The 14,341-nt window shown below is 40.7% G+C and overlaps 1 protein-coding gene across 34 annotated transcripts in view; it reads left to right on the top strand.

The window, feature by feature from the left end:
* SPATA6L (spermatogenesis associated 6 like) overlaps positions 1-14,341 on the top strand; it is a 110,018-nt gene that overhangs the window by 13,942 nt on the left and 81,735 nt on the right. For 23 of the 34 annotated variants that reach the window (XR_016237394.1, XM_089337376.1, XM_089337358.1 and 20 more), the window contains 2 exons: positions 41-178; positions 4,814-4,862. Coding sequence is in view for 29 of the 34 variants with exons in the window: in XM_089337376.1 (XP_089193502.1) it covers positions 41-178; positions 4,814-4,862 (187 nt within the window). In the remaining 5 variants the exon portion in view is untranslated. The remainder of the gene's footprint in view (positions 1-40; positions 179-4,813; positions 4,863-14,341) is intronic. The other 11 variants (XR_016210185.1, XR_016210187.1, XM_089299106.1 and 8 more) reach the window with 1 other exon arrangement.

Here is a 14,341-nt window from a genome sequence, read left to right as displayed (position 1 = left end):
CAAAAAGAAGCCCTGCTAGCTCTCTCATTTTCTTCTTAAGGTTTCTTGCCCAGGAGTGTTCCTGCCTGACAAGCAGGATGTTTTCCTCGGCATCTACCTCTTGAATCAGTACCTGGAGACAGACTGCTTTCCATCTGTGTTCCCTATTGTGATTCAGCGGTGCATGAGATTTGAAAAGGTGATGATTGACTTTTTCACTGGGTTTTGCTCTCTGAAGATAATCTAATAGTGCTTATAAGGATCACATTCTTGCAAAGTTATTTGTAAATTTTCTTATAAAACTAAACAAAACCAAAAACCCAAAGGCACTTGAGCTTAGTGCAGAACCACAGTGGGCCTTGAAGCCAAGCCATGGTTGGAAGCCATGCTTTGGCATTGCAGGTCTGAGCCAAGTTCTGTCAATCTAGTGCTAAATACCCTGGTCAATGTTTTCTATTCTTGGAACTCCCATGGCATTTTCTAACTGGAGCACAGAGAGCATTTCTCAACGTTCTTGGCAGTGTTAGAGGCAGTTGTGTTACATTTATGAGCAAGATTACCAATAAACTGGGAACCTTAGAAAAAAAACATGTTGAGAACCAGAAAACAACACAACCCGTTAAGTGAATGAGATAATTCCTGTAACTGAAATTCTTCCCCAAGACAAGAAGGCTCTTCAGATTTACTGAGTTTCCTTAGGTCATACATAGCTGGGTTGTTTAGCCACCATGATAAAGGCTTGCTCCCATTCCAATGACTGACTGTTGGGATAAATAGCTAAAACATTACCAAGCTTCTTCGCACTTCAGTATTTAATGGACTATTCATTTCATCACTATGCAGTCACTCACAAGGCTTTCCTGTTTTTGCTTTGGAATGTGGAGATAGAATTGGTTGTAACCTTAATAAGTCTAATGATGTTGCCCCAAACAGTATCTTTGAGGTGAGTCTTGGGGAGAACAAAGGCTGCAGCATAGAGTATATCTGATTTGAAGCCCGAGAATCAGAAAGTGACCCATATGTTTTGTCTGAGGATGGGCCAGGATGAATTTGATTTTTCTGCAGTGCAAGAGTAGTATGTTAGTGTTTAAATCCTGGCCTATTAATTTCAATAACAATTCTCCAAAACTGGATGGATAAAGGGGAAAGAAATAAGTGGCTATTACCTTGAAACACACAAACACACAATTAAAATGCAAAGGTACTTATTTCTCCTATTTACATGTTAGAAGTGCTGAAAAGTAGATGGTGAAAATACAGCCCTCTCAAGAATTTCCTTATGTTTTATCAATTTTGATTTTGTCCTGTAGAAGACTTTTAAAAATTTTTTTATGAGAAGTCCAAGGATATAAACTTGTGAAAGCACAGAATGACAAATGTGTAAGTGACCTTGGAGAGTGACATCTATTCCAACCTTCTTATTTTTTTTTTCCAAGATTTATTTATTTGAAAACAGCGTCGGCTGGCGCCACGGCTCAGTAGACTAATCCTCCGCCTTGTGGCGCCAGCACACCGGGTTCTAGTCCCGGTCGGGGCGCCGGATTCTGTCCCGGTTGCCCCTCTTCCAGGCCAGCTCTCTGCTGTGGCCCGGGAGTGCAGTGGAGGATGGCCCAAGTCCTTGGGCCCTGCACCCCATGGGAGACCAGGATAAGCACCTGGCTCCTGCCTTTGGATCAGTGCGGTGCGCCGGCCTTAGCACGCCAGCCACAGCAGCCATTGGAGGGTGAACCAACGGCAAAGGAAGACCTTTCTCTCTGTCTCTCTCTCTCACTGTCCACTCTGCCTGTCAAAAAAAAAAAAACAAAAACAAACAAACAAACAAAAAAAACAAAAAAAAACCAGAGTTACAGAGAGGCAGAGAGAGAGAGAGAGAAAGAGATTGAGTTCCTTCCATCTGCTGGTTCACTCCCCCAAATAGCTGCAATATCAAAAGCTTAGCTGATCAGGAGCCAGGAGATTGTTCAGTTCTCCCACGTGGGTGCAGGGCCCCAAGCACCTGGGCCATCACCCACTGCTTTCCCAGCCCATAGGAGAGAGCTGGATTGGAAGAGGAGCAGCTGGGACTCAAACCAGCGCCCACATGGGATTTCAGCACTGCAGCTATGCCACAGTTCTGGCTCCAAGTCCAACCTTCTTGACCCATGAATGAATGTGAACCTCTGAGTCTTGTCTTAGGTGTCCCCGCTGCTATGTTGAAAACCAATACATTTGACATCACTTGTGAAACATATCACAGAGCCATTTTCTACATTATAAATGCAGTGAGATAATTGCTCTGTCATATGAGTTGTTTAGGTTCATATTCAAGCTTTCTTCCTCTGGTTGATTCCAGCTTTCTTGTGTCTGTTCTGTTCTCTAGCTGCAAACATTTGCAGTAAGTAGAATAAATATCTTCTGTCTCTGGGACCCTCTTCTATAATTCATAATTGATTGTCTTCAGTTATTTGCGTAAACAAATTCCTAATAAAAATGTGGGAGGCATCCTGTTTGGTAAGATCATCTTCATCCCTGGGATCACACTTGAGAAATCTTTTTAGACATGGGTATATTTGTTTCATAGAGCTGCCATACAAAGTGCCACAAACTGTTTGGCAAAAACAGCAGAAACTTGTCTAGCAGTTCTGGAGGCCAGAAGGCTAATCAGGGTGTCAGCAGGGCCCTGCTCCCTCTAGAGTACTAGAGAAGAGTCTGTTCCATGCCTTCTAGCTTCCAATAGTTCCTTGACTTAATGGCACTATCTCCATTGTTTACATGCCATTCTTTCCATGTGCTAATTGCAAAAAAAATTGGGGGGGTGGAGGTATCGGCATTTGGCACAGCAGTTAAGAGTGCCTTATTCAAATCCTAGCTCCTTAGCTTCCAATCTAGCTTCCTGCTAATATGTACCCTGGGAGGTAGCAGATTGTGGCTCAAATACTTGGGTTCTGCCACCCACATGGGAGACTTGGTGGTTTTCTTGGCTCCTAGATTTTGGTCTGGCACAGCCTGGCTGTTGCAGGCATTTGGGGGGTGAACTCATGGATGGAAAATCACTGTCTCTGTGTCTTTTTTAAGTTTTATTTATTTATTTGAAAGTCAGAGTTACACAGAGAGAGAAGGAGAGGCAAAGGGAGAGGTCTTCCATCTGTTGGTTCACTCCCCACTTGTCTGCAATGGCCGGAGCTGTGCCGATCTGAAGCCAGGAGCCAGGAGCTTCTTCCAGGTCTCCCACGTGGGTGCAAGGGCCCAAGGACCTGGGCCATCTTCTACTGCTTTCCCAGGCCATAGCAAAGAGCTGGATCAGAAGTGGGAACTTGAACTGGCGCCCATAAGGGATACCAGAGGCGGCGGCTTTACCTAATACACCACAGTGCTGGCCCCTCTGTGTCTTTCAAATAAAGTTGAAATAAAGTGAAACTCGAAACTTCACCAACTAGATTTAATCAACTAACCTCTCACTAGAGACTGCCTATCAGAAACTGCTGACTTAGCTCTGACTGGAGTCTTTCTACTCTAACTGATCAAATGTAGTTGTCTTATTTCCACATCCACTTATAAAAACTGGCAATCCACACAGCAGCAGTGGAGTTCTCTGAACCTCTTCAGATTCTGAGTTTACAGATTCATGATTTCTCATTGCTTAAATCAATTCTGTTGAGTTTATTCTGTCTAAAGTATTTCTTTGAACAGTCCCTGTACTTAGATTTCCCTTTTCAATAAGGACACCAGTTGTATGACCTCATTCTGACTTAATTACATCTGCACATAAGGTCATATTCTTAGACACTGGGGTTAGAATTCCTGTCTTTGAATTTGGAGTGGGAACACAATTCAACCCATAACAATAAGTGAAAGCAAAAGGTTGCAATCATTGAAACAATTTAGGCAGAAAAAAAGCTATGGAAATTTGCTTGCTTAATAATTCAAGTCAGTAAGATAAAAAAAGGATTACAGGGGACAACCACTAGTTCATTCCTTAAAACAGACTTGGTTTTGGACTTGAGGACAGATTTAACCATGCTTAAGTTTAAAGATCATTTAAATCAGAATTTTAAGGCCTGAAATCAAACTCTGTTGATAACTTTATTTCTCACAGAGTTCTAGAGTTCAGGAGGAGGGGAGAACCATGCCTTTTATTTCACTCCTATCCCAAACCTTTATGTCTCAGGGATAAAATATGCAGCTTTGGCAGTAGCAAGGCACATATCACAATGCTTTTTTGTTATTTATATGGTACATTTGAAACTTACGAGACTTTCATTTTGTTGGTTTAATTCTGTGAAAGTATGGCTGCTAGTATTTAGCTTTTCTTTTGTGTTACACATAGGCTAGATTTTCTATTTATATTACTTTTTAGCATAAGCAATTCTTTGGAAAGAGGTGATTCATTGAATTAATATTAAGTATCTGTTATATGTAGGATGTTTTTCTAGATAGTTAAGACTTTGAGGTTGATGTTATTTTGTTAATTTGAAAGAGAGGGAGAGAAATTTTCCAACTGCCCATTCACTACCCAAATGCCTATATCTTAACTGCTGTAACAAATGACCACTCTGTAAGATGTGATTTTAGCAACAGATAGTTGAGCTAGGTCAAGGTGATGACATTTTAGGCATGTGGTAGATTTAGCTAACTCAAATATCCTTGTACTTGTTGCTCTTAGGTTAATTTTCATTTACTGTGTAGTCATTTGTTGAACTTTAGCCATGTACCCATTTATATGCATCTATTGAATCCTAAAATACTGTATTGCTGGATTTTTTTCACATGTTAATTATTTAGACGAATATAATCTACAGTTTATAAGCACCTAATAAAAACTTTGAAAATTTGTTTTCTACATTTTTCTCTGCAGGTATTTGAAAATGCAGTAGATCCTGGAGCAGTTGCAGACCTTTTGGAAAGTAGGTACTCTCAAAAGTAAACAAATATAAAGACTATTTGTATAATTCAAAGATAAAAAATTCTGATTTTTTTAAAACTGTAGTACTTCCATGTTTGATCCATATTTATATTTAAGAGTCTCTGTAAACCTTGAATTATGTTTTCGATTCTATTACAAATGTTTTTCTAAATACGGATGGTGCAGTTGTTTGACTATGAGTTAAGTGGTTTTTGTATATTCACAGAGTTCACCACAATTAGATCACTAGTTGATTAGAATATTTTCATCATCACAAAAGAAACCCTGTACTCATTAGCAGTCACTCTTTATTCTCTGTTAACCATTAACAGTAACCCTCCAAGCCATGGGCAACCACTAATCTTTCTGGTTCTATAGATTTGCTTGTTTTGGGTTTCACATAAATGACATTACACAATATGTATTCTTTGTGATTGGTTTCTGTCATTGATGATAGTGTTTTCCAGATTCATCCATGTTATAATATATGCTATTATTTCTTTTCTTTTTATGGCCAAATAATATTCCAGTGTATGAATGGTCTACATTTTATTTTTCTTTCTTTTAAAAAAATATTTTATTTATTTGAAAGGTAGAGTTATGGGGGTGGAGGAGAGGGAGAAGAGAGTTTGTGTGTTTCCATTCCCTGGTTGACACACCAAATGGCTGCAACTGCTGGGGCTGGGCCAGGCCAAAGCCAAGAGCCTGTAACTCCATCTGGGTCTCCCACATGGGTGGCAGGGGCCCAAGTACTTGGACCATCTTCTGCTTTCCCAGCTATATTAGCAGGGAGTACAAATGGAAGTGGAGCAGCTAGGGCTCAAATTGGTGCCCATATGGGATGCTGGCATCACAGGCAGTGGCTTACCCTGCTGTGCCATCATGCTGGCCCCTGCATTTTGTTTTTCTACTCATCAATTGATGGACATTTGAGTTGTTTCCGTTTTTAGACTATTATGAATAATGATGCTATGAATACTTGTGTGCAAATCTTTGTATACATCTTGAGTTTGTTCTAGAAGTGGAGTTGTTGGGTCACATGGTGAGTAAGTTTAACCTTTTTAAGGTGCTTCAATATAATTTTCTGAATCAGCTGAATCATTTTATATTCCACCAGCAATATATGAATGTTTCATTTCTCCTTATCCTGCTAATACTTATTATATCTGTTTTAATTGATAGCTATCCTTTTGATTATGAAATATCATTGTTTTGATTCGCTCTTTGCTGATGGCTAAGGATGACAATCTTTTTTAAATGAGATTAGACATTTATCTGTTTTCTTCAGAGAAATGTCTATTTAGATCCTTTTCTTACTTTTTAATTGGATATTTGTCTTTTTTTAAGTTGTCTTTTAAATGTTCTTTGTATATTCTAGAGACGAATTTGTTATCAGGTATATGATCTTCACGTCTTTTCCATTCTTTGAATTGCCTTTCACTTTCTTCATGGTATTCTTAGAACACGAAAGTTTAGAATTTTGCTGAATTCTGGTTTATCTGTTTCCTTTCATTGCCTTGGTTTTGATATTGTATCTAAGAAGGCATTGTCTAATTGAAGGTCACAGGGATTTGTATTCATGATTTCTTCCAGAATTTTATGGTTTTGGCTCTTAGATTTAGGTCTGTGATCTATGCTGTATTGATTTTTGTAGATGGTATGAAATAGGAGCCCAACTTCATTCTTTTGCTAATAGATATTCAGTTGTCTTAGCCCCATTTTTATAAAAAGGTGATTCTTAAAAAAATAAAAAGATGATTTTTTTCCCCATTGAATTATCTTGACATCCATGTTGAAATCAACTTATTATAACCTCAGGGTTTATTTTTAGGTTCTCAGTTTTATTCCATTGATCCAGAAGTCTATTGTTATGCTAACACACAATATTATTAAGTGGTTTTGTAGTAAATTTTGGAACTGGGGAGTGTGTCTTCCAATTCAGGTTGTCTTTTTTCAATAGTTTTTTTTTTTTTTTTTGACAGGCAGAGTAGACAGAGAGAGAGAGACAGAGAGAAAGGTCTTCCTTTGCCGTTGGTTCACCCTCCAGTGGCCGCTGCGGCCGGCGTGCTGCGGCTGGTGCACCGCGCTGATCCGATGGCAGGAGCCAGGTACTTCTCCTGGTCTCCCATGGGGTGCAGGGCCCAAGGACTTGGGCCATCCTCCACTGCACTCCCGGGCCACAGCAGAGAGCTGGCCTGGAAGAGGGGCAACTGGGACAGAATCCGGCGCCCGGACTGAGACTAGAACCCCGTGTACCGGTGCCGCAAGGCGGAGGATTAGCATAGTGAGCCGCGGTGTCGGTCAATAGGTTTTTTTTTTTTTTTTTTTTTTGATATTTGGAGTCATTCAAGTTTCTATATACATTTTTGAATCAACTTATCAATTTATGCAGATAATTCAGCTGAGTTGTCAATTGGAATTGCATTGAAGCTGATCAGTTAGGAGAATATTGTCATGTTAACAGTATTAAGTCTTCCAATCATAAACATAGGATTTGTTTTCATTTATTTAGAGTATTTTAAATTTATTTTCAATATTCTGTAATTTTCAGTATACAAATCATGCATTTCATGTTAAATTTGTCTTAAATATTGTATTCTTTTTGATGCTGTTATAAATGGAGCTTTTTAAAAATTTAAATTTCAGATTGTTTATTTCAGGTGCATATAAATGCAGTTGACTGGGGCCAGCACTGCTGCTTAAGCAGGTAAAGCTGCCGCCTGCAGTGCCTGCATCCCATATGGGTGCCAGTTGGAGTGCCAGCTGCTCCACTTCCAGTGCACCTCTTTTCTATGGCCTGGGAAAGCAAGAGAAATTGGCCCGAGTCCTTGGACTCCTGCACCTGTGTGGAGACCCAGAAGAGGTTCCTGTCTCCTAGCTTTGGACTGGTGCAGCTCTGGCTGTTGGTGCCATCTGAGGAGTGAGCCAGCGGATGGAGGACCTCTCTCTCTCTCTGCCTCTGCCTCTCTGTAACTCTGCCTTTCAAATAAATAAGAAAAAAAAATCTTAAAAAATGTTAAAAAAATAAATGCAGTTGATTTTTTTTTTCTTTTTTATTTGATGGATAGAGTTAGACAGTGAGAGAGAGATACAGGTCTTCCTTCTGTTGGTTCATCCAGCAAATGGCCACTACGGCTGGAGCTACGTTGATCTGAAGCCAGGAGCCAGGTGCTTCCTCCTGGTCTCCCATGCAAGTGCAGGGGTCCAAGCACTTGGGCCATCCTCCACTGCCCTCCCGGGCCACAGCAGAGAGCTGGACTGGAAGAGGAGCAACCGGGTCTAGAACCCGGCGCCCACATGGGATGCCAGTGCTGCAGGTGGAGGATTAACCAAGTGAGCCATGGCACTGGCGCCAAATGCAGTTGATTTTTGTATACTGATACCTATCCTGTAGATTTGTTGAACTCACTTATTCTAGTAGGTATTTTTTGTTGTTGTTGATTCTTTAGGATTTTCTGTATATAAAATCATGTCATCTGAAAATTCAAGTTCGTTTTACTCTTTTTTTTTTTTAAAGATTTATTTTTGTATTGGAAAGGAATAGTGACAGAGGGAGAGAGAAAAGAGAGTAAGGGAGTGAGGAGAGAGTTTGTCTATCCTCTGTTTCACCCCCTAAATGGCTGTTGCAACAATGGCCTGGTGCAGGCTAAAGCCTGGAGCCAGGGACTCCATCTGGGCCTCCCAGATGGGTAACAAGGAATTCAAGGACTTGAATCATCATTTATCTGCTGCTTCCCAGGTTCATTAGCAGGAAACTGTGTCAGAAATGGAGTAGCTGGGACTTGAACTGGCACTCCAATATGGGATGCAGTTTAGCCTCATTGTACCACAGTGCCAACCCCTACTTCTTTCTTTTTAGTTTGTATGCATTTTATTTTACTTTCTTGTCTAATTTCACTGGTTAGAATCTTAGATATAATATTGAATAGAAATGATGAAAGTGAGTATCCTTGTTTGCTCATGATGTTAGGCAAAAGCATTCAGTTTTTTTAACATTAAGTATGATGCTAGATATCAGTTTTTCATATCAGGTTAAGGAAGTTCCTTTTATTCCTGGTTTATTGTGTTTTTATCATAAAAGAATGTTGGACTTTGTCACATGCCTTTTCTCTATCTGTTGAGATGATCATGTATTTTATGTAAGATTAAAAAAAATTTTTTTTGAAGGGCAGAGTTACAGAGAGAAGAGGAGAGACAGAGAATGATCTTCTGTCTGCTGGTTCACTCCCCAGATGGCCACAACGGCTGGCTGGGGCTGGGCCAGGCTGAAGCCAGGAGCTATGAGCTTCTTCCAGATCTCTCATGTGGGTGCAGGGGCCCAAGAACTTGGGCTGTCTTCTACTGCTTTCCCAACCCGTAGCAGAGAGCTGGATCAGAAGTGGAGTACCTGGGTCTTGAACCAGTGCTCATATGGGATGCCAGCACTGCAGGTGGTGGCTTTACCCTCTACGCCACAGCACCTGTCATGGTATTAATTCTTTTTTTCACTGTTCACCAGTGAAGCCATCTGGGTCTGAACTTATATTTGAGTTGTATTTGATTACAAATTTAATGTTTCTTTATGGATCTCTTCAGATTTTCTATTTCTTCTTGAGTTAGTGATAGGAATTTTTATCTTTCTAGAAATTTGTCCATTTCATAAGTTACCTAATTTGCTGGCATATAATTCTTCATATTTTATTATTGCTTTTATTTCTGTAATCCCCTCCTTCATTTCTGATTTTAGTAATTTGAACTTTTTCTCTTTTTTTCTTTGTCTAGCTAGAAGTATCAGTTTTGTTGATCTTTAACTTTTGAATTCGTTGACCTTCTCTTTTTCTGTTCCCTATTTCATTTATTTCTGCTTAATATTTGCTGACTTTTTGTTTGCTTTAGGTTTAGTTTTCTCTTTTTTCTAGTTTCATAAGGTGAATGATGTGATCTTCCATCACATTCTGACTTAAGCTTTATGAATTTTTCAATTGAGATTTTACACTACTAAAGAAATTAGGCAGAACATAGACAAAGAACCAGAAGCAATTACCAGATGAGCTGAAGACAGAATCGGGAGCAGGCTAGACATCAGGCTGACTTGACAGATTAGAGTTTGGAGTTAGGTGAAGAGTGAGTCATTACGGGGCCCAGCACTGTGGCGTGGCGGGTAGGGCCGCCTCCTGCAGTGCCAGTTTGAGTCCCGGCTGCTCTTCTTCTGGTCTAGCTCTCTGCTATGGCTTGGGAGAGTAGAGGATGGCCCATGTCCCTGGGCCTCTGCACCCGCATGGAAGACCTGGAGGAGGCTCCTGGCTCCTGGCAGATTGGCTCAGCTCTGGCCATTGTGGCCATTTGGGGAGTGGACCAGCAGATGGAGGACCTCTCTCTCTCTCTCTCTCTCTCTCTCTCTGCCTCTCCTTCTCTCTCTGTGCAACTCTTTCAAATAAATAAATAAATATATTTTTTAAAAAAGAGTGAGTCATTGCTTACAGAGGTCTCAGACAAGAGCTTACTGAGCAGGTGTTGTTGGCCATAAGGTCAGAGCAGAGAGGGGGACTTTGGAGGACTTCATTAGATGTGGGCACACTCTTAACTAATGCAAAATTTAGAGAAATCCTGTTCATTCCTTTCATGGAGACTAGCAATTGTGAAGAAGAGTTGATGTGAGAAGAAATTAAGCTGAAATATGTTGAGTTTGGGGTGCCAGTGTTAAACCCAAGTGGAGAAGTCTGGTAGTGAAGAATATAAGATTTGGAAACTCAAGAAAAGGTAGATGTGAATGTGGTCTCTTGCTAGATAGATTGTTCTGTCTCAGCAGGTAGTTATTAATTAAATATCAGATGAGTGAGATGGCCCATGGAGAAAAGAAAAATCCCAGGGGCCTGTGCTGTGGTGTAGTAGGTTAATCCTCCGCCTGTGGCACCAGCATCCCATATGGACGCTGGTTCAAGACCCAGCTGCACCACTTTTGATCCAGCTCTCTGCTAGGGCCTGGGAAAGCAGTGGAGGATGGCCCAAGCGCTTGGGTCCCTGCACCAGTATGGGAAGACCTGACCTGGAGGAGGTTCTTGGCTCCTAGCTTCAGATCAGCCCAGCTCTGGCCATTGGGGCCATTTGGGGAGTGAACCAGTTGATGGAAGATCTTTATCTCTGTATCTCCCTCACTGTCTATAACTCTGCCTCTCAAATAAATAAATAAAATATAAAAAACAAAACCAAAAACCAAGAAACAAACCAGAAAAGTCCTTGAGACAACCCAGAGCAACACAGGGCAGGTAGACTAAGAAAGAGGAATCTTTTTTTTTTTTTTTAAGATTTATTTATTTATTTGAAAGTCAGAGTTACACAGAGAAAAAAGGAGAGGCAGAGAGAGAGAGAGAGAGAGAGAGAGAGAGAGAGAGAGAGAGAGAGAGGTTCACTCCCCAGTTGGCCGCAACGGCTGGAGCTGCCCCTATCCGAAGCCAGGAGCCAGGAGTTTCCTCTAGGTCTCCCACGAGGGTGCAGGGGCCCAAGGACTTGGGCCATCTTCAAGTGCTTTTCCAGGCCATAGCAGAGAGCTGGATCAGAAGTGGCACAGCTGGGACTTGAACTGGCACCCATATGGGATGCTGGCACTGCAGGGGGTGGCTTTATCCACTATGCCACAGTGCCAGCCCTGAAAGAGGAATCTTAAAAGGAACAACCTCCAAAGGTCTTACCCTTTTTTAGAGCTGTTTTCTCAGTTAACAGGTCAAATGTATTTCTTTGAGCACTAAACTTATATGTCTCAGGAAGATATCAAGGCAGTAGGGTTTAAGACACTGCTAACAAAATGGTGCCTTTGGAATTTAAGCTTTTAAGAAGTTGATGTAATTCCCAGATTGATCTACTGTATTTACATTTCCACCTGAATACTAGATAGGAAATTGAAACATCTTTCTGATACGGATCATGTTGATAGGAGTGCTGATTCTCCAAGCCTTTTTAAATCCCCTAGAGAAAAATCAGCATTTCAAATGAGTGTTCAGGAATTAGAATTTCCCTGTCAGTTCCCACATAGTAACCCTGGGTAGGCTGAGCATTATAAGAGCTTGAGAACAGTTTTGTAGGTCACTGAGTAGTGATTTACTCTGTCCTTGATATTTGAAATAAGCTTAAAATATGTTATGCTATTCTAGCAGGTAATTAAAAGCTGTAGCTATTTTATAAAGCATTGAAATTAATTTGCTTTGTGAGATTTTTCAATGAAATGTAAGAGCCCAGGCTCTGGGAGCAGACTACTTGGGTTCAAGCCCTGTCGTTAGTGTCCCATGTGACTTTGCCCACATTACTGTACTTTGCTCTTTGAGATTTAATTTCCTTATTCATACAGATTAGGATTGCTGTTATACTGGACTCATAGGGTTGTCATGAGAATTAATTAAGTGCTTGTTGTTACCATAGGGGAAGGGGGCAGCTGTTTGGTACAGTGGTTAACACCACTTGGGACAGATGGAATTCCTGGCTTTGGCTTGGCCCAGTCCTGGCTGGGTATTGCAGGCATTTGGGGGAATGAACCAGCAGATGGAAATTTCTGCCTGTCTGTCTCTCTGCCACTCAAATAAATAAAAATAAAAACATATAAATAGCCATGTTAAAGAAAAAATACCAATGCCAACGCACTTGGTAAAGTGATAAGTATAAATACACAACCGATCAAAAAGGGTATGTGTAGATGAGATTTCACAAATAAGACCAGTGTAAGCAAATAATGAAGGATAGAATTAAAAGGGAGAGAATTATCCTGTGGGGAAAACAGGACACTCAGCAGACTCAGAATGGCAGCACTCCTGCCTCAGAATCAACCCTTGGGACATTCGGATCTGACTAAAAGGTCCATGAGAGTCTCACAGGCATGGAAAGCCATGACACGGTGGCAAAAAACAATCTAAATGAAAGATCCTGGTGAACAAGACCCCAGCAGAAGGAACAGGCCATCAAGGAGAGAGGTGCCTTTCTCTGAAGAGAGGAAGGAACCTCCACTGTGATACGGCCTTGACTAAACAAGTTCAGAGTTGGTGAACTCAAGGGGCTTCCATAGCCTAGACATCTCATAGCAAGAGTCTCGGGTGATTGCTGACATCATAAATAAGAGTGCCAATTGTTAAATCAACAACAGAGTCACTGGGTACATGCTCCCCACATAGGATCTCTGTCCTTAATGTGTTCTACTATGAAACTTAAAAAACAACACTACTAGTCGAACAATACCCTATACCTTGTGCGGTTGTGTGAGTACAGCCTGTTGAAATCCCTGCTTAGTGTATACTAAGTTGATCTTCAGTATATGAAGGTAATTGAAAATGAAACTCGATGAAGGGCAGGATGGGAGAGGGAGTGGGAGAGGGGAGGGCCGTGGGAGGGAGGGAGGTTGTGGGGGGGGAAGCCACAACAATACACAAGTTGCACTTTGTAAATTCACATTTATTAAATAAAAAAAAACTATATAACAAACAAACAAAAAGAGAACTTAGTACTTTACCCTTTTAGTATTTTTTATGTTCTACTTAAAACTATTGGTTGAACTCTGTAATTAATACACAATTACTCTTAGGTGTTTAATTAATGCTATAACTAGTACTCAAATAGTATTTTACACTTTGTGTTTCTGTGTGGGTGAAAACTGTTGAAATCTTTACTTAATATATGCTAACTTGATCTTCTGTATATAAAGATAATTGAAAATTAATCTTGATGTGAATGGAAGGGGAGAGGGAGTGGGAGAGGGGAGTGTTGTGGGTGGGAGGGAAGTTATGGGGGGGGGAAGCTATTGTAAACCATAGCTGTACTTTGGAAATTTTTGTTCATTAAATAAAATTAAAAAAAAAAGAAGAAATGTTACCATTGGGGTGATGGTTGGCAAATATATATTTATCCCTCTTATTTTGAAAGCCTAAAACTTCAGATTGCCTTAGTTTTTAAGTTTCTTGGCATTTAAAGTTTTGTCTTCATGCTTTCATATATTTTTCATAAGCCTACAAAAGTGAGAATTTTATTCTCTATTTCTAATATTTTTGAGTTTTTATTGATTTTATTATATCATTTATTTTAAGTTAACTTTAAAATTTTTTTTTTTTTTTTTTTTTTTTTTTTTTTTGACAGGCAGAGTGGACAGTGAGAGAGAGAGACAGAGAGAGAAAGGTCTTCCTTTGCCGCTGGTTCACCCTCCAATGGCCGCCGCTGCAGCCGGCGCACCGCGCTGATCCTGGCAGGAGCCAGGAGCCAGGTGCTTTTCCTGGTCTCCCATGGGGTGCAGGGCCCAAGCACCTGGGCCATCCTCCACTGCACTCCCTGGCCATAGCAGAGAGCTGGCCTGGAAGAGGGGCAACCGGGACAGAATCCGGCGCCCCAACCGGGACTAGAACCCGGTGTGCCGGCGCCGCAAGGTGGAGGATTAGCCTATTGAGCCACGGCGCCGGCTCAACTTTAAAATTTAAATCTTATTTTTGTCCTTATCAATTTCTAATGTATTTCAAACTTAAAAAATATTGA

This window comes from Oryctolagus cuniculus, chromosome 1, assembly GCF_051225735.1.
Source record: "Oryctolagus cuniculus isolate XC-2025 breed Fujian yellow rabbit chromosome 1, ASM5122573v1, whole genome shotgun sequence".
NCBI classification, from domain to species: Eukaryota; Metazoa; Chordata; class Mammalia; order Lagomorpha; family Leporidae; genus Oryctolagus; species Oryctolagus cuniculus.
The sequence above is the reverse complement of the archived record's forward strand: the minus strand, read 5'-3'. Positions and strand labels throughout refer to the sequence as shown.